Here is a 23755-nt window from a genome sequence, read left to right as displayed (position 1 = left end):
GTTATATTTACAAACTTTTTTGTTTACAAACTATTACAAACTACACTATCTTCTCTCGGGAGAACACTAATCACATTATCTTCTCTCGGGAGAACATAGTGCATTAATTTGCATAAATTTATAAAAAAAGTTTATAAACAGATCCTTTTCCTAATTTAAATGTTACATGCGAGTACGTTTTACGTGTTGTTTCATTAATGATATTTACAAAGAAAAATGCTATTTGAACCAAATAAATAAGTTTCTTATACCAAAAATCGATCAATTTACTTTTATTTGCTTAGTCCTTGGGGCTAGGCCCTCTCATGTATCAAAAAATAAAAATAAAATCGATCAATTTACTTTTAGTTGGAGAATTGAATTAAGTTTAGTTCAGTTAAGCTAAATTCAATTTTTAAACACTTTTTTCAATTTAAACTCATATTTAATTACTTATTTTCTTTCTTGATTCAATTAACAATAAATTTGTCTCAAGATCTTAATAAAAGCGTAATAAATAAGTGCTAGACATAAAATATTTTATCTTTAGAAAACGAAAATTAAAGTTTATACTTAATGTTTATACCCTTGTGCACTAAATAATGATTATATTATTTATCTGAATTTATTTTTCCTTATCGTAACTTATTTTTAACATACGAATGAAAAATATTTTGGGAAAAAAAAGCTCGAGGCAATGTTGAAATTCCATAATGAATGCAATATAACCTACCCTTTGTATGTGCAATATGTGAAGAAAATATTGCATTACTCTAAACTGAAGAGTGAAAAAAAAAGGGTAGTTATTTATCCGCACCCCGTGTCCCTGCAGAGCAGAGCATTGACATAACAGATTCTGTTTACCATAGGAAAAAATGAACATAATAGATTCCGTATTTCACTGTTATCTTTTCCTTTTTCAATTCCTATGTTTTTTCACTTTTTAGCATCACATATGTGATATGATAAATGAGAAATGATCATTTTCATGCAATGAACACACGCTTTGACACTGTTTGTTGCCTTTAGGGCAGTGAAAGTTGAAGCTGGATCAGATCATTTGCATTTTCAAAACAAACTAAGTGCATTCGCAAGCTGGCCCAACTCTCTGCCTTTGCATGAGTGCTTCTCAAACAAGTTGCCCTTGCGCAATGATGCCACAAAATCTTGAACATGCTACTCCCTTATCTTTCCATGCATGTTAAATTCAAACTATCTAATGACCACTTCTCGCATTTTTCTTCTCTCTTCATAATTAATATTAATGCGATAGTGATAATTTTTTTGGATACATTAGAATTTTGAAAATAAGAGTAGTGACTATCTCATCTTAAGATGAATTTAATTGAGGGGGTTTATCTTTATCAATTACATCAAACATGGCGAGAATAATAATAATTAAAAAAATATATTAAATCTCAAATTCAGCTTTATTAGATTTTTTTTTACGCGGAGCAACTTCAGTAAAAAAAGAAAAGAATAATGAATGTATATTGTTATTATTAGTTTTTAAATAAATTAATTCAAACACATAATAAATCTTAATTTGCTGTATTTTTTTCCCTCGTTGATTGTCTTAAATCGTGGGCACGAAAAAAGTTATATATAATGAAAAAAGAGGAATATACTTACAACCTACAAATTTTATAATTTTTTATAACTAAATTTTAACCGTTGATTTTTATTAATCTAACAGTTATACTTTATTATTTTTAGGTTGTAAGTACATTCTCTTTCTTAATCAAATGATTAACGTTTCTTATGTTGTAGGAGATAATTTTATCTCTTATATATATATATATATATATATGAAAGTATGTGGATCCCATACATGACTATATGAAGAAAAAAGAGAAAAAAAATAAAATGAGCCACACATATTTTTATATATGAATTTTACAATAGTTATGTTATAGGAAAAGTGATCGTGTAATGTTATAGAGATTCGTTTTGCGTGCCGTAATTTTCTTTTTTTCCTTTATTCTTCAAAAAATGTGTGCCCCACAAAATATTGTATGTGTAGGAAAATTTGTTGTGTCATGTTAAATGACAAATGCAAACCCTTTTATATATATACTAAAAATAAAATTATCTTTTATATTAATCATCTAATTATGAGAGAGAATATAACACAGGAAACACTAATTTCATATATATAAGTTATTTTTTATATTGTAAAAGAGAATTTTTATTATCTTCTAGATTGATATTTTCTCGTTTTCACTTCCCTCACATGACATGAGTCCAATTACATTAGATAAATTTTATTTCCAACAATATCTACAATATATGAGGGACATTGATTAAACTATCAATGTATACACTTTCTCTTTCTCTCACTAGAAAAAAAATCATTTGATACAGGTACACACTCTCTTCTCCTTAAAAACACACCCAAATGTTATCAAAAAAAAAAAAAAAAAACACACCCAAAAATACAATGGCGGTTTTGTCCTAGTCCCTGAATAGAAAGAGAGAGGTAAAAGAGAAAGAAACTGGTAAAGCAATAGTCACAGCACGGCCACAGTCGCTGCCGCTACACCGGAACTGTTACCCATTTTTCCATTCCTGGTTAAAGACCGAGCCCGACCCGGCCCGGGCTTTTTCACCTTATAAGGAAGCGTGAACACACTGTTTTCTTGTCCCCTCCATGAAAAAGAACAAGTAGCTACGTTTGTAACTGGCCGTTTTCTGTTACAACTTTTTCTTCAGGTTCTGGCTCTGGAGTGAGTTATTGTGCTGATTCCCTAGTCCATTTTGCTTTCTTTTTCTGGGGTTGGTTTGGTTCTCTTTGTTGAGATCCGGTGTCTTCCGCGATTCGCTGCTCCTTTGGCTGAGATCTATTTGGTTTTGGATTTTCCTTGGTTGTCTGGTTTCTGGGTCGTGTTTGGTTTTTGAGGTTGTTGCCAAATTTGGCAGTGAAAAAAAAAAGAGAGGAAAAAAAAAAAACAGATACTGGAGCGGGTTAATTGCTCTTGGTGCTAAAAAAGTTGTATCATGAAGTGTTGTGTTGAAGATTGGAACTTTGGGGGGTGGGGATTGAGGAGGATCGGAACGAATGAAGGGGGGAAGTAAAGCAATTGTCTTTTGTTGTGAAACAGGTTTTGGTTGAGGGTTTAAAGGGTGGGAATCTCTTTGAGTCTCTTGGCATTTCTAGTTGATGGTTGAGAAAATTCAGTATCTGGGTGTTTGAGTTTTGTTTAGATTTAAATGGGTTTTGGTTGGTGAAGGGGGGATAAAATTAAGAAGAATGATATTCTGGAGTAGGAAGGAAGAGACGAAAGGGATTGTTTTTGGGTCTGGGGTTCACCTTGTGGGAACTTTGTTGCTGCTCGATTGGTCTACTTAAGTGTGTGCTTGAATCATTGATATTGTGCTCGGTGTTTCACGGTTTGAAATTGCTGAAACTTAGCTGAAATGAAACTCTCTTCAGCTGGTGCTGGTTTTTGCCCTCCACCCCAGGAAGGTGTGTGTACTCTTGTTTGCATATTCTTCTTCCATTTCATCTATTTTCTATTAAAATTACTATTTTGGGTAACAATTTTCTCCGTTTTGATTTCTTGGTGGAACTAGTTATTACATCCTAGTCCTAAGTGATCAGAATGCTAGTCTCCATTTATATTTTGGTGGTACATATCTTTTAATTCTTTGAGGTGGGGATGTGGAAATTTTACCTTTTTGGGCTACAATATATCTTCTTTCTGCCGTATCTCAGAGACAAGAGAAGTAATTGGGCTTAATTTGCTGAGCACCCTCCTCATCGGGTTTTTCCCTTTGTTGTTTTAAGATCTTGGCTTTTCCTGAGAATATGTCTAAATAATTTTTTCCTTTGAGGCACTTAGGAGACAGTTAGGAACTTTCTGTTCCATATTCATGACATTGGGATGGATTTTTGCAGGAGAAAAGCGAGTTCTAGATTCAGAACTTTGGCATGCATGTGCTGGTCCTCTTGTTTCTTTACCAGCTGTTGGAAGCCGAGTGGTCTACTTTCCCCAAGGTCACAGTGAACAGGTGAGTAAGATATGAATGTTAAGATTATCACTCCTAAAGAGAAATCCTTGTGGAAGCTATCTGTCATTTTTCTTTTACTATGGCATGTATAAAATAATAATACGAATCTTCAGTTTCTGGACATGAAGGTGCTAATATGTTTACTTACCTATATGGTGACTTTAATTGGTTCTTTTGTCTTGTCTCTGGTCTCTGACTCTAGCGTGGCTAATTTTAAGGGTGGGGTTGCTTTTAAACTAATTTAACAAAACTGGCATTTTTTTTTTTTTTGGTAGGAACAAAATGGCTTTATTCTTTCACTATGGTGACCCTTCTGTAATGCTTAACGAACACCTATGCCCAATTCTTTAGGCTTAAACTGTTGCAGGTTAATGAATTAACTCGCTGAAATGAAATATCTCCACCTACATCCCTGAAATCAGCACATGAACTTTTACATTTGAAAACATCTCTGTTCTTTTCCTGCTTAAGCTACATATATGGATGTCTAAATCAGCTTTTTTCTGCTTAGGTTGCTGTGTCTACAAACAGGGAAGTGGATGCCCATATCCCCAACTATCCAAGCTTACCTCCCCAACTTATTTGTCAACTTCATAACATGACGATGCATGTAAGGCTTGTTTGTTTATTTATTCATTTACCTGTTCTTTTTTTTATACCAATAAAGCTTGTTTATTTTGGTTTCCTTGTTTCAAATTCTCCCATATGCTCATTCCTGCACTCTCTTTTTCTTTAATTATTTGTTCATTTTTTTTTGGATTCAGGCTGATACTGAGACAGATGAAGTATACGCACAGATGACCTTGCAACCTCTGAATCCTGTATGACTGATAACTGGTAGTGTGGGTTTTATTGTTATCTTCAAATTTCAACTTTTGACTATGACCATGTTTACAGGAAGAGCAAAAGGAGGCGTACCTTCCATCAGAGTTGGGCACTCCGAGTAAACAGCCAACAAACTACTTTTGCAAAATTTTGACAGCCAGTGACACAAGCACTCATGGAGGGTTCTCTGTTCCTCGCCGGGCAGCTGAAAAAGTTTTTCCTCCATTGGTAAAATTTTGTCGGAGTCATGCTCTAAAACTTTTAACTTGTTCACTAAATCCGTGCATTTCTTAACATTATAATTTTCACATACAGGACTTCTCACAACATCCTCCTGCTCAGGAGTTAATTGCAAGGGATTTGCATGGCAATGAATGGAAATTCAGACATATCTTTCGCGGTAAGTTGTAAAACTGAGATTATTGACCTCTTTTAAATTGAAAAATGTAGTTTTTTTGGTTGCTTCAGTCAGAAGCTTTTATTTTAATTGCTGGGTGCTTACAATAAGTGCACTTTCCATTCACAATGTTTGAATTTGGTGTCTTTTTTTGCAGGCCAGCCCAAAAGGCATCTGCTTACAACAGGATGGAGTGTCTTTGTTAGTGCTAAAAGACTTGTTGCTGGTGATTCGGTGCTGTTTATCTGGTAAGTAATTTCCTGCCCCTTTCACTGCAATTTTCTTGTCATGTATATTTGAAATTTGACCTTCGGCTGTTATATGGTTGATTGACTTGTCTTACTGAACCAAGCCATGTGACTTGTATGTCATTTGGCCATCCTGAAGAAAATAAGGAAACATTCTTAAGAAATGTTTTGTATATTGTAATTTATTTATTAGTTTATGTTTTTGAGCCAGGAATCCTTGATTGAGTTGCTATTGAAGATATATGATCTTCCTTTTTAATGTGCTTTCCATATGGTAGAAGGCTTTAAGGGAGTGGTTGCTTCTTATTTCTCCTAGCTACTTGCTTTTTTATCTATGCTTTATGATATTGTGTTGAGCATAGTTAATCTTATTAGTCATTGTGTGATATCTTATAATTGGTTTAATTCAAGTGTATTTTCTTCAACAGGAATGAAAAAAATCAATTGCTTCTTGGCATTCGGCGTGCTAATCGACCACAACCTGTGATGCCTTCTTCAGTGTTGTCAAGTGATAGCATGCACTTGGGGCTTCTTGCTGCTGCAGCTCATGCAGCTGCAACAAACAGTCGTTTCACCATTTTCTATAACCCCCGGTACAACTATCGCACATTTGTAAAAGTTTCATAGTTATGATATATTTCCTTTAATTGACATTTTTTGTCTTTTTAATTCAGTGCTAGCCCGTCAGAATTTGTCATACCCTTAGCGAAGTATGTTAAAGCTGTGTATCATACTCGAGTTTCAGTTGGTATGCGCTTCAGGATGTTGTTTGAAACTGAGGAGTCTAGTGTGAGGCGGTAGGTTTTTTAAACTTCTCTTGTGGAAAATGATATTGTATAAATGCGTTCCTATTTGATGTTTGACATGTTAGTAAATTAAGGTTAATATGCAATATGAATATATGATTTAGAAATCAAACATGGTTGAATTTTCCAAGTTGCCATAAGCCATAGGCTAAGACTGTAGAAAAAATCTTGGCTGATGTTGAATGGTGGCTGTGGTTTCCTCATGTGAAGTGCGATTAATATCTCATGCTGTCATACATGATGCAATTGGGGACTCAAAAATTCCAAGAGCTATGAAGAACATTAATCAGATCATTATGCACTTATATCACAAATATTAGATTAGTGAGTTTTATTCTGTGCTTGTTTTGTGCTTATTTTTATTAAATAAGTAGGAGGTTTTATTCTTAGTGTTGCATTAATGCATCTAATATTTGACTCTAAAAATAAGTTAATATTCATATCTTATTTCTCAAAGCATATCAAATATCGGTGCATGCCAACATAAAGTATGATTTTATAGCAGTACTCAAATTCAATACAAGATACAAACACATTTTTTGATTCATTTATCTACGTATGTCACTAATCAATTCTCGGAGCACTAGTTTGCTTTTTTTCTTTAACTTTTTTAATGATGGTTTATATTTTGTTGCAATGAGATGAACTAGAGACATGGATTGGAATGTATGCTTCTCATACTGATCCTCTATAATACCCTAGTGTGTCATCTATAAAGTTGAAATTAGGTCAGTCACTTCATAGAGTTGGTGATACATATTTGTGGTACTAACATATGCTCATGCAGATACATGGGCACAATAACTGGCATTAGCGACTTGGATCCTATCAAGTGGCCAAATTCACATTGGCGCTCAGTCAAGGTCTGTATGGAAACATTTATGATATTTCATTGATGTTATATAATTAAAGTAAATGCTACTTGCTTCTCCAGATGTACGATTAACAATATCTTGCTTCAATTGAGGAAGGATTTTAAATATGGCTTTGAATTGAGTTGCAGGTTGGCTGGGATGAATCCACAGCAGGAGAGAGGCAACCTCGAGTGTCTCTATGGGAAATTGAGCCATTAACAACATTTCCGATGTATCCATCTCCATTCCCCCTTAGGCTTAAAAGACCATGGCCTACAGGACTTCCTCCGTTCCATGGTATTCTTCTTGCCACATTTAGTGACGAAAATATTCATGAATTTTTCTGGCTACCTAATCTAGTTTCAACTTAGAAAGCGATTCTCTTTATAAGACTGTCTCATTTATACATCAATGGAAACTCATTCTCATTGACAAATGATAGCAGGTTTGAAGGATGATGATTTTGGCATAAATTCTTCACTATTGTGGCTTCGGGACACAGATAGAGGTCTTCAGTCTCTTAATCCTCAGGGGATTGGCGTTAGTCCTTGGATGCAACAAAGACTTGATCCCTCCATGGTGAATTTGCAAACAGATATGTACCAGGCTATGGCTGCTGCTGCACTTCAGGATATGAGGCCTTTGGATCCTTCCAAACAGCATCATGCATCTTTACTTCAATTTCAGCAACCACACAACTTCCCCAACAGGACTGCTGCTTTAATGCAGACACAGATGTTGCAGCAGTCTCAACCTCAGCAGGCTTTTCCAAATAATCAAGAAAATCATCATCCATCTCAATCTCAATCTCAAGCTCAAATGCATCTTCAACAGCATCTACAGCATCAGCACTCGTTCAGTAATAATAGTAATCATCTTCATCTGCAGCAGCAACAACCACAACACCAACAGCAAGTGGTAGATCATCAGCAAATTTCAGGTGCTGTGTCTACAATGTCTCAGTTTGTTTCGGCACCTCAACCTCAATCACCACCTATGCAAGCTATATCTTCACTCAGCCATCAACAAAGTTTCTCTGATTCAACTGGGAACCCTGTGACTACTACTATTGTTTCTCCCCTGCATAGTATATTGGGTTCATTTCCCCAGGATGAAACATCTAACCTTCTCAACATTCCGAGAACAAGCTCTTGGGTTCCTGTTCAACCTTCAACTGCATGGCCCTCCAAGCGTGTTGCATTGGATCCTCTCCTTTCTTCTGGAGCATCTCAATGTGTTCTGCCTCAGGTGGACCAGTTGGGGCAGCCACAGAGTACCATGTCTCAAAATGCTATTACATTGCCACCCTTTCCTGGTAGGGAGTGCACTATAGAAGGCAGCACTGATCCACAAAACCATCTTTTGTTTGGTGTTAATATAGAGCCCTCGTCGCTTCTAGTGCATAATGGGATGTCAAGCCTTAAGGGGATCAACAGCAACAGTGACTCATCAACAATACATTTTCAATCTTCTAATTACCTGAATACCACAGGCACTGATTCTTCATTGAATCTTGGAATGACACACGACATTGGTGAGTCGGGCTTCCTGCAAACTTCAGAAAATGGGGGCCAAGGAAACTCACCAACTAAAACCTTTGTGAAGGTGACCTTTTTCTCTTTCAACTCAACATTTTATTTTTCACTCAATTACTACTATGTTGTAATACACAATAAAGTTGGCTTATTCAAATCTTGCATTATTACTTAATATATATATTTTTTTACAGGTTCACAAGTCAGGGTCCTTCGGAAGATCATTGGATATCACTAAATTCACCAGCTACCCTGAGCTGCGCAGTGCGCTTGCTCATATGTTTGGCCTTGAAGGTGAGCTGGAGGACCCAAGATCAGGCTGGCAGCTTGTATTCGTTGACCAAGAGAATGATGTTCTTCTCCTTGGTGATGGCCCTTGGCCGTAAGTACTTTGCAGTTCATGCCTTTTCTTTTTAAATGAAAACGAGAGAATCTGCATTAAATCGTATCGTAGTTTTATACAACTAAAATCTCATGTCACTTTAGATTTTAGTAATAACTGATTTACTTCATCTTCATTGTTTACTGTGTGTCCTTATACCTATGGTGGTAATGACTTGTATATTCTGGATTTCATTCTCCTTTATTTGTTTATTTTTTTGTCAAAGCAAATGACCAATTGACCAGGGTACTGTTCTTACATCTTTATCACATACATGATTTTTCGTGTGACAGGGAATTTGTAAATAGTGTATGGTGCATCAAGATACTTTCCCCTCAGGAAGTGCAGCAAATGGGCAATGGCCTAGAGCTTCTGAACTCCGTTCCAATTCAGAGGCTCTCTAATGGCATTGGTGATGACTACGCTGGCCGTGAGGACCCAAGAAATTTAAGCACCGGGATAACAACTGTGGTATCTTTAGACTACTGAATGATGTGACAATCAATTAATACTAAGAATTTCTTCACTCTCTCTCTCTCTCTCTCTCTCTCTCTTGTATTATTACCCTTATCAACCCTTTTGACAATGATGGGAAGTGCCGCCTAGTTGTAGTTTGTAGTCTACTTATAAGCCTTTTTTTTTTTTGTCTTTGTTTTCCTGTTTTTTGCTGCTTAGGACCATTCATAAGCTAAACGCTGTAACTATATGGCATCTTGTCATTGTGCTATCTACAATATATTTGTTACTTAATCTGTTAGTAACTCAATGCGTGAAAATAGCTCGCTCTCTCTCTCCAATTATAGTAGTTACTTTTATTTTAATCTCGTTTAGGCTAAAATCATTAGTGGCATGTATTGACCGAGTGTCTACTGGACAATGTTGGAGGTGATGTTGGACTTGTCGAACCTTGAATCCGGGGTAACTGTTTGGTAAAACCTTTCATGCATGAAGATTAAGTGGGTGATAAAGAGAGGACAGTGCAGATGATGTTGAACTTCCTTGACCTTTCTGATAGCTAAAGTTCTTGGGAAGGTTGATGTGACACTTAGAACATGAAGAGTGCACCAAAGCCATGTGATGTGTCTCTATAAACATACAAGGACGGAGAACAGATCACTTTGTGCTTCCATTAATGTGAAAGTGGCCTCCTTTGTATTCTTCTTGGTTTTGGCCACGCACACTTTCACTTTGGTTGTAATGGGTTCTGTTTCATGAATTGCAAAGTGAAAGCTGTACATTTTGTCCATTTCGATCTTGTTTATTCCTTCCCGTACTAGTAGTATTTGGAATCTGAAAAGCATCTAAATTCCGTACCATCACTATCTATCTAAGATGTCCTTTCTTAATGGCAAGCTTAATAAGTTGTTACAAAACGTTGAAAGACAGAAACAATGCTGATTGCAATTGTTGAAGTGAAATCAATAAATACTCAATCTTGATAAGTTGGTTCTCTCTACGTTTAACTCTCTTAATTTTGGAGGGAATGCATTATAAAATTAACGGTTAAGCTCTAATGTTGTGTCAGCTAAAATTTGTAGCTCAAGTAGTATATGAATTTTTAAGAGACTATTTGATCTCGGAATTTTTCTTCATTCTCATACTAAGGTCGAGAATTTCTGACTAACATTACATACAAGAAAGTAGATTTTAAAATTTTTACAATTTTGAATTATTCTCATCTTTGAAAATTGGTTAAGAGCTTTGAATCTGTAGATGTCGGCAGATTTGACACTTGACAGTGAACTTTATTATCATATGCCACAACGTGTAATCTTCCAATTCGTTAAATAAATCTAGTGTCTAGGGTTTTTTTTTCTTTCTTTTTTCTCCTTCATAGGAAAAAGACCACTATAGCTATAGCTGTTCACTGGAGGATAAAGTTGGACTTGAGTGTAGGGTTAATTAATTGTGCAATTTTTTCGATGCATGTTGTGGGGTTGCCTAACTAGTTGTGAGCTTTTTTCTGGGTATGGAATGTTGACAAGGTAAGGCACTATCTACCGTAATAATAACAATAAAAAGGGTAGGGTTGGCAACCCAACAACCCTAGCCCATCGTTATTGTTGAATCAATGTATGTAACTTACATTTTATCTTAATCTCACCTTCACTTCCTTATTTCTCTCTCTCTTCTATCTTGCTTGTGTTGTGTACTCTAGTCTCTGGCATTTCGCTGTCAACCACCACATGACCAAAAAGGTTGTAGCAAAACTGGCAACCTTGTTGAACACGTGCATCGACCATGTCGTTTGTTGTTTCCACTGTAGAAATTGATTGCTCCATCTGCGCTTCTTTGTCATATAAAGTTTAGGCATGAGCCTCCGTAATCATTTTGCACTTATGCATAATTTTTATGTTAATTAGGAAAGTTTTATTCTGCAAGTAAAATTTCCTGATATTGAAAATCAACTTTTTTTTTTTTTTTTTTTGAGGTTACAAGGAATTGAACACAACACTCTACACTACACACCCTCCTAACACACACACCCCACGCTACTAGATTAACCCTAGTGGTGCAATATTGAAAATCAACTAAAACACATCTTGTAATTATGATCGAATATTAATACTTGACATGTCAATTTATATTAGGCTCGTGCATTGTAATTTATGGGTTTTTGTTTTTTTAAACGACAAGTGAAGTAACCATTAACCAATCCACGTGGGAAAAATAAATACCTATTGTCCTTGTTATAACTTAAATTTATTATCTAATTTCTATTTCAATTAAAAGCAAAAAAAAAAGTCAAAAATTATGTGATACAAATCATTCACGAGATAATTATCTTATGCAACAGAGACAAGATAGTGGGGCCCGCCATTAAAAAAAAAAAGAAAAAATAGTAGACTCCACTACTTTGTCTCTGTTGCATGAGATAATTATCTCATGCAACATGGGATAATTATTTTCCATAATGTAAAGGTTTAAAACTCATTATAAATACTTTGTAGTCAAGACGAATCTCGTATTTTTAATAGCAAAACTTTGAGGAAAAGATTTGAGAAAAGAATTTTAAGTTAATATTTTATTCTTGTGGTATAGGTAACAAGATAAGGGTCGATATAATAACTAAATGATGGTAGCTCAGTTGGCTATAGGAGCTGAGTAGGAAAATTGAGAACATGTGTTCGATCCTTCTCTATCATATTTTAAAGGGGTTTAAATTTTAATACTGGACCAGCCCGAATTTCAGATTAGTTCATAGGAAACGTATGAAATTACCAGGGAAATAATCTAAAAAAAAAAAGGTCGATATGATAATAAAATTATATTAGAGTAGAAAATAATATGGCTTAATAATCTCATATCATATAAAGATAAAAGTAACCTTCAAAACTTAATTTTATATTTTTTTTTATATTATATTTTAAACTATTTTTTCTTGGTTCACTTATTATATATTAGTTCTTACTTTAAATTATTAAAAAATTATAAAAATAATAATTTTAAATAAAATACATCGAAATACATCAAGTAATTTACAAAATTTTCCAATATAAAAAATATATTGAATAATTTTTTGAAAATAAATTTAAATTGATTGTTAATATTCATATATGTAACGTGACAAAAATAATTTGAATAACATGAACTTAAAAATAATAATTCACAATCACATCCAACATAAAATAATTCAATTTGAATTATAGCTTGAATTAATTTATTTAGTGAATAGAAATAATTGCTAATCATGTCATGCATATTACACACAATATTTGGATAAAGTTAAAGATATGTTACTCAATAATTTTTTTTTCCAAAACGCATGTCACGATAGTGATGGATGGCTGGTGGCTATAATTTTGGTGATTGTTGGTCGGTGTCAATATGGTTGTAGCGGCGGCAACAACAACAATGGTATTGGCTAGGGGTTGGTGATGGTAACGATGGTGTTGGCTAGTGACTGGTCGTATATAGGGCTAATCTTCAAGTTCCCAAGAAAGTTTGAAGTAGGCAATAATTACTTTTGAAAAAAAGAATTTTCTATCCTATCCTATTAAATTCTAACTCAAGTCTCCTTCAGAATAATATTATGATGTGAGTAGGATAAAATAAGCAATTAGAATAAATATCACATGACAATATCTCATCAAACCATGAATAAAAACGAGATATATAGCTTGTCAACCCTATCCCCACTACCCTTTGGCCAAAAGAGCTCTTAAGCTCTAGAGTTTTGGTTAAAATAATAGCCTAATTACTCAAAGTGGGTTTCTAATGATTTAACCAAGTTTTCAACAAAATTGATGTTGGGGTTTTGCTTAATTATTTGAGTTTGAATGACTACACATTCAAACCCAACATTGGAAGTGCATGATACAAATCTCTATACTTGGAAAAATGAATTTCGCAAGACTCCACGCATTGAAAATTCCCCCAATTAAATGGAGAAAAATCTAGAGAATAAAAGAAAGGTCTCTTGACCACCTTTAAACAGGGCCATAAGGGAGAAAGCAGTGTTGTTAAACCCGACCCGGGCATTGACCCGGTCGGGGTACTGGGTCACTGGTCGGACCGGTTGACCCGGATATATATAGATATATAAAAATATATATAAATATGAACATATAAATTCAATTATATCTTCCATATCTAAAATAAATTAAACAAGGTTCACTAAATAAGTTTAAAAAATGAAGCATAAATAAATAAAAATGCATGCTATTACTATGTCAATTTAAATGGCAACTCAGAATCCCCATAAACATACTTCTCAATGACATTGAACTCATATTTTTCAAATTCAACTACATTAAAATGACATATGTGACATTCTCTAATTTATTATTCCACAAATTACTTTAGTATTGGAAACTAAGAGGTCATTGTAGAAGAGTATACTAGCAAATAAAATTATAAAAAGTTGTTAAAATGAGTTTTACATTTTTTTCATAAGATGAAACAATTTTGATTTTTTTTTTTTAAATGCATAACCCGACCGGGTCACCGGGTCGACGGGTCACCGGGTTTGGCCGGGTTTGGTCGGGTTTGTCCGAATTTTGACCGGGTTTGACTGGGTCGATGCATGACCGGTCCAATGCTTAGCCCGAACCGGTCTGATGACCGGTTCACCGGGTTCCGGGTCAACCCGGCCGGGTCGGGCCGAGTTTGACAACAGTGGGAGAAAGAGATTGGTTGAGCCCTCAAGCAATTGAAACAATCCATAATAGATCCTTCAAGTGAGAGAGAGCCACCATTGAATAAAGAGTTTGAGAGACTGTTATCATCTTAAACTAGAGTTAGTTTCACCACAACGGTAAGAGTGATTCACCAATTTAGGTGAGTTGAAACTTGTTGCGATCCATCCTAATGAGTGAGAAGCATTTCAGTGCAATCCTCGAATTTTGTACTGAAATATATAAAAATATTGTTGTAAGCATGCAAAAATTTTTTATACAATTGTTATCGTACGTGTTATTATAATGGAAGATTTGGACCTTTTGTGCATGGTTTTCGCTTCATTTTAAGGGGTTTTCAACATTAAAATTTTGTGTGTTTTATCTCTTTTTCATAGATATTTAAATCACGTAAACAGAGTAAAATATTCGCTTGGACATTAGTGTATCCACCTTTCCCATACGATTGAAAGCGTCCGATTAAGTTGAGAGCTTGACATACTACTACATACCCGAAAAAAATATTTATTATTTGATATGTTTACATCTCTAAATTTGAAGCCTTTCAGGTTGTGAGCATGCATGCATCAAGTGACAGAAAGTTGGCGTATCAGCAATTCAGCATGCATGGCTTATTTACGAGTAAGAGTCACGTTCTCACTGGGTTTCTTTGCTTGATTTAACAACAGTAGATGATAACACAATTCAATAGATTAGGACAAAAAAATATTCTGGGGGCTTGTGGTGCAGTTGCCACCCCTGCCCTTTCATACAGCACAAAGATTAGATATTCTGTGGCACAAAAATATTTTTGAAGCTTAAGTCTTAATTTGTTTCAAGTAATTATATTGGGCCTATTTAACTATTATTAAAGTAAAATCGTAGCCCAACTTATTGTGGGCTTTGAGTCAGCTGAAGAAGACTCATAAACCGAAGTCGGAATAATGCCCTTGTTAGACGGAGATTTTATGAATTGAATTCGATAGAAATTAGTAGTTTGAATTCAATATTGATACTTATTAATGTTTCTTACGTTGTAATAGATAATTTTATCTCCTATACATATATAAAAGTATGTGAGACCCATATGAGATCATGTGAGGAGAAAAAAAATATAGATCCACATACTTTTACGTGTTTATAGGAAATAAAATTATCTCCTATAATATGAGAAATATTAATCCCTTGCTTTATATATATACAAAATTTAGGGTTATTGCTTCTCATGTTATAAGAGATAACTTTATCTCTTACACATACATAAATGTGTGTAGGGTCCATATGAAGAGAAAATAGAGAAAAAGAAAACATGGACATTTTACATGTATGTAGGAGATAAAATTATCTCCTACAACATGAGAAACATTAATTCCGAAAACTTCTCTTTAAATATAAAAAACCAATGTGAGGATTGACTTTTAATTTTTGGCTCAATGCTATAATCAATTAATTCAAATACCTTAAAAAAAAGAAGGTTTAGACTCTAGAGTATCTTTGGGCCGGGCTGGGCCATGGGCGGAGCAAGATGATTTGGGCTAGGGAGCAAAACCGGGTTAGTACCCGAGTGAGTGACTAGGGTTTATGTAGAAGGCATCCGAACAGCATCATCTGAAATATCGAAGAGGCGCGGAAGCAAGTTTGTTTGTTGGGGGTCACAAGTCACAACAACAATGGTACCACACTCACTATGTTATTGTTTGGTTTCGTTTCGTGGTCTTTGAATGAATTGTTAGTGTTGAAATCTGATCATGATTGTTCTGTGTTTGTGTTGTAATATGTTCAAAATATAATACAAAACAGCCTAAGCAGATCCACGAGATTAAGGATTTCCTTCTGACGGCGCGGAGGAAGGATGCACGGTCGGTGAAAATCAAGAGGAGCAGGGACGTTGTTAAGTTCAAGGTGCGATGCTCCAAGTATTTGTACACACTTTGTGTCTTTGACCCTGAGAAAGCTGATAAATTGAAGCAATCCCTTCCTCCTGGTTTGAGCGTTCAAGATCTTTAAACAACCGTTTCTTTTCTCTGTATTTCCTTCTCTAGCTTCTGTTACTTGGTCTTGTATTTTGATAATTGCTACGAGGACATGATTGTTTTTCATTTATTATGAAATGTGAGACTTTGATTTTCAGCGCTGTGGAATTACACATAAATTTCTCTCCTACTTTATACTATCAAATGTGGCCTTTTCTGTGATATGTTTTGAAGTGATTTAATAATAGCAACTAATAATTTGTTATTGTTTGTATAGCATTAGGGATTGTTTGTTCGCTAGTTTGATATTGATTTTTATGGCATTTGGGTTCAGAGTTCATTACCAAATTGCTGAGCTAATTCAGTTTTAGTTATGTAATACCAATAGTACCAAGCTCCATACCAATTCGCTATAAATTGTTACCTGACTCCGTATGGAGCTGTCAAGGATATCAGCTATCTAAACTTTTTTCCTTCTAGTCTCAGCTAGATTTGATTCTGCTAGCTGAGGTTGATCAGTTGGCGATTTGGTAATTTTAATTTATCTTGATTTTTTGTCAACTTGATGAATAACCACTACCAAATTCTTATACACTATTTTGTTTTTGGAGAATTCCGTTGCTGGAGTTGGTTTCTCTAATTTCGTTATTAGACAAAAAAAAAAAAATGCGCCCAGGTAAAATATAGTTTGGTTACTCGAGGAGATATTTTGTTGAGAGTAAATACTTTTTTTGGTTCTCAGCAAATTTTACGACGTCCGTTTTAATTCCTAGCAAATAAAAAGATTATTTGTGGTCCTTGAGAAATTCAAAATCACTCTTTTGATATTGAAATTAGAAGGCTAATAAGAATTTGACTCTTCTACGGTCAAATATTGAAATTATAATCGGTGAATGAAAAACTTATAATCGAGAATGACAAAAAATAAATACATTCATGTATTAAATTATGAAACTACATATAGAATCATGAAGTTTTATAATTTACTTTTTCTGATTTTTAATCAAAGCTATGCTTCTGTTTTCCATCATTGTAAAATCTATACATCCAAGAGGTATAGGTCAAGCGGCGTTTCAGTCGAATTTTAGGATTTGATCTATGCAAAGGATAAAGAATTTGATTTCTTAAAATTGTAATTCCAGAAAAGGGTGAAGAGTTTCAAACCTGAAACCAGACTAATAAAACTTTTTAGGGTTTCAAAGTCCAAGTTGATATCGAAGCAAAGTTTTTCTCCGAATGGAAAAAATATAAAAAAATAAAATGAAAAATGTCTGAGGTCGAAGTTTACCTAACTAGCTCCATTCTTATGAACTTCACTAATCTTTTACCTTATCTTCCCTCCACCTTCACCTTTAATTTTTCCCTTCCCCATCGCCCTTCTTCCATATGAGTCCAAATGAAGATCTGTGATTTGGTCTGATTCTGCATATTTAGGAGCCATGCAAGTAAAGGCTTCTGCTATGGCGGCATCTCTTTTGGGCTTGAGGTGAAAAGTTGCTCTAGGCAGTTCTGAAAGTTGGTGCTCTCAGAATGAGAGGATAGAATATAGTAATTTATTATAATAAAAAAAAATTAATGGGGAATGACTTGTACACAATTTTATCTTTTTCATGATCAAAGTGTAAATTTGAAATTTTACACAACCTGCTTGATAGGTTGCAGGTAATTATTCTGAGTCATGGATGCAAAAGTCTTCACACTCAATGCTCAGTATCATATGAGATGTTGTATAGTGCTAGTCCCCTTGTGTTTTCATGCGGTTCTTTGTCACTTCAAGGTCCAACCAAACCTAATGAGCTGCATTTGTGGAAGAGGCAAGTTCATGCTTTAGAAATTAGAACCATTGTGGCGGTTTTCCATATACTAAATTCAAAAAGAGTCACTTTTGCAGCCTTGTGGAAACTTGTGTTATACCAAAACACAGCCCAAGAAGGCATGTATTTGGCCCATTCCCTAGGTCGGTGGCTAGTGAAAAGGGTGAGTCAATAAAAGGAAGAGCATGCTTACCACCTTATGCACACATTCCACTCATGAACAAGCTTGTGCGCATCTTTTTTCATTCCATGCCAACATTATTCATGGCCTAATCTTTTAAAACAATTAAGCTCCCCTAAATTTTGTGCTAATATATAATGTGGCTTGAATAATTTCAATCCATGCCAATATCTATTTATTCATATTCAGTGTTGTTTCTATTGAGTTCACAGTTGTTGTCATAGAGTGAGAAAAGAGATCTAGCCTACTTTATAGTTTATGTAGCAGCAAGTTGCACGCAAGATTCCAATGCAAATTTAACTCCTAGTTGCATTCCGTAATAAAGTGCCCAAAAGGGCGAAAACTTGTTTTTGCAAATCGAAGAAAAAGTGCCAACAAGCTTTTACCGGTCAAAAGTCTAACCTCGGTGTAAAAGAATTTTTTTTTAATGAACATGATTATGTCAATGAATCACTTATTGGGTGCTAAAAAAGTTTAGATTCTTAACAATGCTTTGGTAGCTAGAGTAAATCCTCAAGAAAGTTTGTCAAGAAATGAACGTTTATTGAGAGTGTCTTGAAGCACCAACACTCATTTGGTGACACCAAATAAAGGGTCTTAATTGGAAAAAGCTGATTCTTACAAAAAGCTTGCACCTTGTTTGTAGGATTCTTAGGAAATAGCATCATCCATCCTAATTTTCCTTCCATTCATCCATTAAAGATTTTCTCTAATGAGTGTGTTTAATTAGAAAATTGCACCAAAAAATAATAGGACAAACTAAAAGCAGGAAGACAACGAAATTTACATTTATAGAAAGTAAAAGCAAAAAAGGCCAAGTACATTAAAGCAAACATTTCATTTTTTTTTTATATTTTTTTTTTAAAAATAAACACGGTTTTGTAACTTGTAAACATCGTAACTCAGCAATCGCATTTATGTAAGCAACTTGCACTTAAGTTGCTTGAAAAATTTCAAGGTTTCAGTAACGTATAAGATGAGCAATCTTGGAGTGAGGTGCATTTTCTTCTAATTGCAATGTCTTTTAATGTATATATCACAGCCAACCACAGCAAATGTAATTGGAAGAGGGCATTCGTCCTGTTTGGCGTATGTATTCTGCTTGAGCTACAGTTTTTTCTGCTTCTTGATTTCTTCTAGCTTCAGCTGCTGCACGTTTTTCTTCTGATCTTTGCCTCGCCATAGCAATCTTTTTCACCATCTTTGCATGTGTCTGAGCTCTCATTTGCTCAACTTTGGCCTAAAATGTATGTAGTTTCACTTTCAATCATTGACAAAGTAAAAAACATTGCTATGTAGTAAAGATTTTTTACTTAAGTATTTCTAAGGTCATATTGCAATTAAATAACGGCCACAGAACCATATTGATTTGATCTTGTATTGAATATGATATCATTATTATTTGATCAAATATATCATTAAGTCATCAAGTTTCTATTATATATAATCAAAGAGAAATATATTATATATTAATTCAGAACCAGATAGACAGCTTCCAAGTTAAATCTTATAGCCAAGCATTTCATGCCATATATTCAAGTAGGTATCGGTAAAATTCATAACAAAATTTGACTACGCTTTTCTGTCTCTCTCCATGTACTTAGTTAAAAATGCTTTATAATCACTTCAAACCACATTTATGTTTTAAAATATGCAACAATTTTTGTTTCCGATGAATATTAGGCCATGCAAAAGAATAACTACCTCAATTCTTCTCATTTCTGCTTCTAATTTTGCTTTTTGCTGACTTTCCCATGCCTGAATTTTGATTTCCTCACGCTTAAATCTGCAAATTTTAACATGTTATAATCACGTCAGAAAGGATGAACACATTACATATTTCTACAATTAATTACAAAATATCATGGTTTACATTAGTCTATAGAGAATATGAGTAAAAAGAAACCTAGCAGTATGTTTAGATTTTTCAGCTTCCTCCCACAAAGCAGCACGTTTTTCAAATTCAATTCTCTCCTGTTCTTGCGCATTTGTGTCACAAGCAGAAGGTTTTTTCTTCTCATGATCATCTTTGCTTGCCCATGCAGCAATATTCATCTTACCAAGCTGAGCACCAAGGGCTGCAATCTCTCTCCTTGTCTTGATCTTCATTTCTTCTTCAGACAACTTTTTTTTGCTGTTTTCAACTGGAAACTGTGAATCCTCGTCGGTTGCGTTTTCCAAAGGTGTTGGAGCAGGTTCACCTCTCCTAGGAGTTGAAGGCATTGAGGAAGTTGGGCTACGTAGTGGAGTTGCTGACCCAACAGGAGTAGCAGTCCTTGAAGGTTCTTGACTTGGCACAGGAGTCATTTCAGTTCCCATATCTCTCATGGCAACAGATCTTATCCCAGGAATCCCTGCATCATAAGAACAAGTTAATCTTACTATCTCTTAGAGAAATCTAATATAAGACCAATTAACATGGCCCTTACTTAATAGTTTGTGCTTTTAGGTGAGATGACTATCTAAACTCTGAATATGTCACCTATGCAAAAAATTGACTTCTAGCAAGAAGTGCATTCGCACCAGGACATACAAATAATACTTTATGTTTCACACAGACCATCATCCAGTTATGCAATGAAGTAAAGGTTGCCTTAAAGGGGTTCATTCTGCTGATTTTTATGTTTATTTGTATTTTTGGATTCTTTGACTATGGTGTCCCCACAGGCATTACTGTGAGAGCTTGTTCTGTTGATTAAATGCTTCCTAAGTCTATGGCATAGGCAAATTCAATCTAGTTAAATTTTGCATGAATAATAGTTAGAGTAATACTTTGCATAGTCCCCGCCCTAAAGGAGGATATCATTAAAAAAAACACATAACCTATATCATAATTGGGGTACAATGAGATCTTCAACATACCTGTCTGATCATCTATACTTCTTGAGCAAGATAAGTCCAATTCTTTTACTTCCTTTAGATCTTTGCTTTGGGGAAAAGACTCCACTACTGGAATTCTTCCATGTGCTTGACCTGAAACTGAATGAGCCTCGGATGGATCAAAAGCAAATTTCTCAAACCCCATATGAGATGTTGGTTGACAGAAATCAACTCGCTTTGTTTCTGTCACCTTGGCTGTTAGGAGCTTATGATCATAATTACCAAACTCTGGAGCAACCCTCACCATACTTGTTGTTGGCAAGCGATTTGCTTGGTTATGTGCAGTATTCTTTTTTAAGTAACCAACTTGTATATTTTGCCTATTCATTATCCATTTTTCAGCATCATTCCACTTAGAAGGAATAGGTCTCAATAGGGATCTTGTTGCAGGATTGTTCACTGGTCTCTCTCCTTTATCAAACTCGAAACTAGATGAGCTAGCATTGCTGTCATAATCAAGATTTTCATCTTCTGTTGTTCTCACCGGGTGAATTGTGCTTGAACTTCCACTGTCAACCTTCTGAAAATGCTGCATCTTTACACGTCCCATGTCACCATTTTCCCTAGGCATTGTCTCCTTTGGTTCATAAGAAGCCTGGTCACTCTGTCTCCGGTCCAAATCACTGGATAGCTTTAATGACAGAACTTCTAAGCTTGGAGATGTAACTGGAAGGAATATGGTTAATTAGTTCCCAAATACAAAAATCCTAAATTTTGAAAGAAAAAAAAGGTACATATATATGAAGTTTTCTTATTCAGCAAAAGTACACACCTAAGCTGGGATAAATGCTGACTAATACATAGTAAAAAAGTATATGCAAAAATAAATAAACTGCAATTGCAGACCTTCATCATCAAGGTTGTCATTTTTTGAGGAGAGTAAGCTATTCACAAATTCAGCATCTTCAAGCCTTGAAGGGGAGGTTCTAGATGAGTTAGTGTTGGATCCATCCTTCTTCTTATGATAGTTTGGCCCTATAAACTTCATCCTCAGTTTACTGGGAGAAATTATTCCAGTCTGCAGGTATGAAAAGAACAAATGGCATATTTATCCTCATCAAATGCCTAGAAGAACTCAATTAGCAAATTTCACAGTATCCAACTTTCAACACATTGCATAAACAAAGAAACCCATCACGTGACCACTCTCTTTCTACCAAAAGGCCCACTCCACCATTTCCACCCACATCCCTTCTTTCCCTCAGAAGAAAATTAAGGGGTAATTGAATCCTGCTCTTCTCTTTCTTTCCTTTTTTTCAGCCTTTTTTTGTTCTCTCCCTTTCCCACGCACCTAACAAATAATTATGACAAAACCAAGCTTTCCATTCATTACAAAAAGTAGAAAAAGCAAAAGTATAATTTTTGAAATCATGTTAAAAAAATTCACTTGGAGGGAATCAATATAACGAAGTCCATAAAGAAACGGAATTGATCACTATTCTGAACTCTTACAAAACAGAAACCTTGAATTCAAACAAGGAAAAAAAAAAAATCTCAGACAAGGATGGACCATTTTCCCACCAACCCAGTTTCTGAAACAGAAGAAAGATTCAATTTTCATCAACAAAAAACCATGAGCCTAAATGAAACACCCCGCAAGATCAACAGCTCCGATCAACCAAGCACCAAAAGCTCAACATATAGAGAAAAGAGAGCATTGGGTTATATATAAATGCCAAACCTGAACTTTCTCTATCCTCTCATAATCCATTAGATCTCTGTCTCTCTAACTTGGAAGCTAGCTAATGCAGCAGAGGAAGGAAGGAAAAGAACTCAATAGCAACTTAGCTTGTGAGTTGAGACTTATAGAAATGATAATAATTAATAAGAGAGAGAGAGAGAGATTGTGAAAATGTTGTAGGAAGGAAGAACAAGAACAAGAACAGGAACAGGTGTTTGTTTGCTCAAGAAAGTGTTCAAATTTGGTTCTTCTACAGTACGGGGGATGCTGTATCTAACTATGATCTCGCCACGCCATCAGAGTGGGCCCCACTTATGTCCAATGATATCACTGCTTTTGCTCTTACTGTTTTGCCCCTTCCCCCGAGGATTTGCCGATTATAATAATAAGTAGAAAAAAAAAGTTGAAGTTTTTTTTTTTTTTAAAGTGAGACAAGTTATACTTATGATGTCCTTTCTTATTGTTTCTTATAACCAATTTATTTATTATTAGATCAAAATTAAATTAATTTGAATCGAATTATAACAAAAATAATGATAAAAATGATAAGTATAACCTCGTCTTTTAGAGTAGTTCCTAGAAAAAGATGGAATGACACTAGTTGAATTTGGCTTAAAAGACTTACTTTGTGTTTGAATGGGGTATTTTAATATTAAAAAAATTAAATTGTATCATTTAATTCCTTTCAATTTTAAAATTTGAATAACTAGTGGTGAAATCCAAATTGTAGTACAAAATTTTGCATAAAGAAAAATGCCAGAAGGACTGAAAATCAAGCTTACCAATTTCAGCTAACACTTATTACCAATTAATTATTATCATTTAATCACCTCTTTTTAATATTTGTTTAATTTTGAAATAAAAAATTGTGTCCTTTATTTATTTTTTACTTCAACTACTTTATCCAAATATATACTATTAGGGGAAGTAAGGTTGCACTCATCTTATTATATTATTTTATCCGAATTAGTTTTCATTTAGAAAGAATACAAAAAACAAGAGGACAAAGGGTAGAAAAGTAAATGACTTGAGGCCCGCCTTCGAAATCGAAACAGTAAAAATGATCACAAGT

General features: G+C 34.7%; 3 protein-coding genes across 5 annotated transcripts; 2 read left to right on the top strand and 1 right to left on the bottom strand.

The window, feature by feature from the left end:
- The first annotated feature begins 2338 nt into the window (after positions 1 to 2338).
- On the top strand, positions 2339 to 9776 carry LOC133285298 (auxin response factor 6-like). 2 transcript variants are annotated; one of them, XM_061482518.1, is made up of 14 exons: positions 2339 to 3445; positions 3878 to 3990; positions 4502 to 4600; positions 4755 to 4811; positions 4888 to 5043; positions 5131 to 5215; positions 5370 to 5460; positions 5889 to 6053; positions 6135 to 6257; positions 7054 to 7129; positions 7270 to 7417; positions 7566 to 8725; positions 8850 to 9037; positions 9331 to 9776. In XM_061482518.1, exons 1-14 carry the CDS (start codon positions 3397 to 3399, stop codon positions 9524 to 9526), a joined length of 2706 nt encoding a protein of 901 aa, XP_061338502.1. In that variant the 5' UTR covers positions 2339 to 3396; the 3' UTR covers positions 9527 to 9776. The 2 variants fall into 2 exon arrangements, with proteins under 2 accessions (XP_061338502.1, XP_061338501.1); XM_061482517.1 differs by having other exon boundaries at positions 7563 to 8725.
- A 5967-nt stretch (positions 9777 to 15743) lies between these two features.
- Positions 15744 to 16349, top strand: LOC133285296 (large ribosomal subunit protein eL38z/eL38y-like). Its single transcript, XM_061482515.1, has 2 exons — positions 15744 to 15827; positions 15955 to 16349. Exons 1-2 carry the CDS (start codon positions 15825 to 15827, stop codon positions 16159 to 16161), a joined length of 210 nt encoding a protein of 69 aa, XP_061338499.1. The 5' UTR covers positions 15744 to 15824; the 3' UTR covers positions 16162 to 16349.
- A 2676-nt stretch (positions 16350 to 19025) lies between these two features.
- LOC133285294 (uncharacterized) lies at positions 19026 to 22855 on the bottom strand. 2 transcript variants are annotated; one of them, XM_061482512.1, is made up of 6 exons: positions 22684 to 22855; positions 21849 to 22020; positions 20985 to 21668; positions 20029 to 20476; positions 19827 to 19908; positions 19026 to 19362 (listed from the first exon to the last, which is right to left on the bottom strand). In XM_061482512.1, exons 1-6 carry the CDS (start codon positions 22711 to 22713, stop codon positions 19159 to 19161), a joined length of 1620 nt encoding a protein of 539 aa, XP_061338496.1. In that variant the 5' UTR covers positions 22714 to 22855; the 3' UTR covers positions 19026 to 19158. The 2 variants fall into 2 exon arrangements, with proteins under 2 accessions (XP_061338496.1, XP_061338497.1); XM_061482513.1 differs by lacking the exon at positions 22684 to 22855 and adding an exon at positions 22524 to 22587.
- Between the last annotated feature and the right edge of the window lie 900 nt (positions 22856 to 23755).

This window comes from Gastrolobium bilobum, unplaced genomic scaffold, assembly GCF_033153095.1.
Source record: "Gastrolobium bilobum isolate Gb01-03AN ecotype WA unplaced genomic scaffold, APGP_CSIRO_Gbil_v1 utg2703, whole genome shotgun sequence".
NCBI classification, from domain to species: Eukaryota; Viridiplantae; Streptophyta; class Magnoliopsida; order Fabales; family Fabaceae; genus Gastrolobium; species Gastrolobium bilobum.
This window is presented reverse-complemented; position numbering and strand designations above follow the sequence as displayed.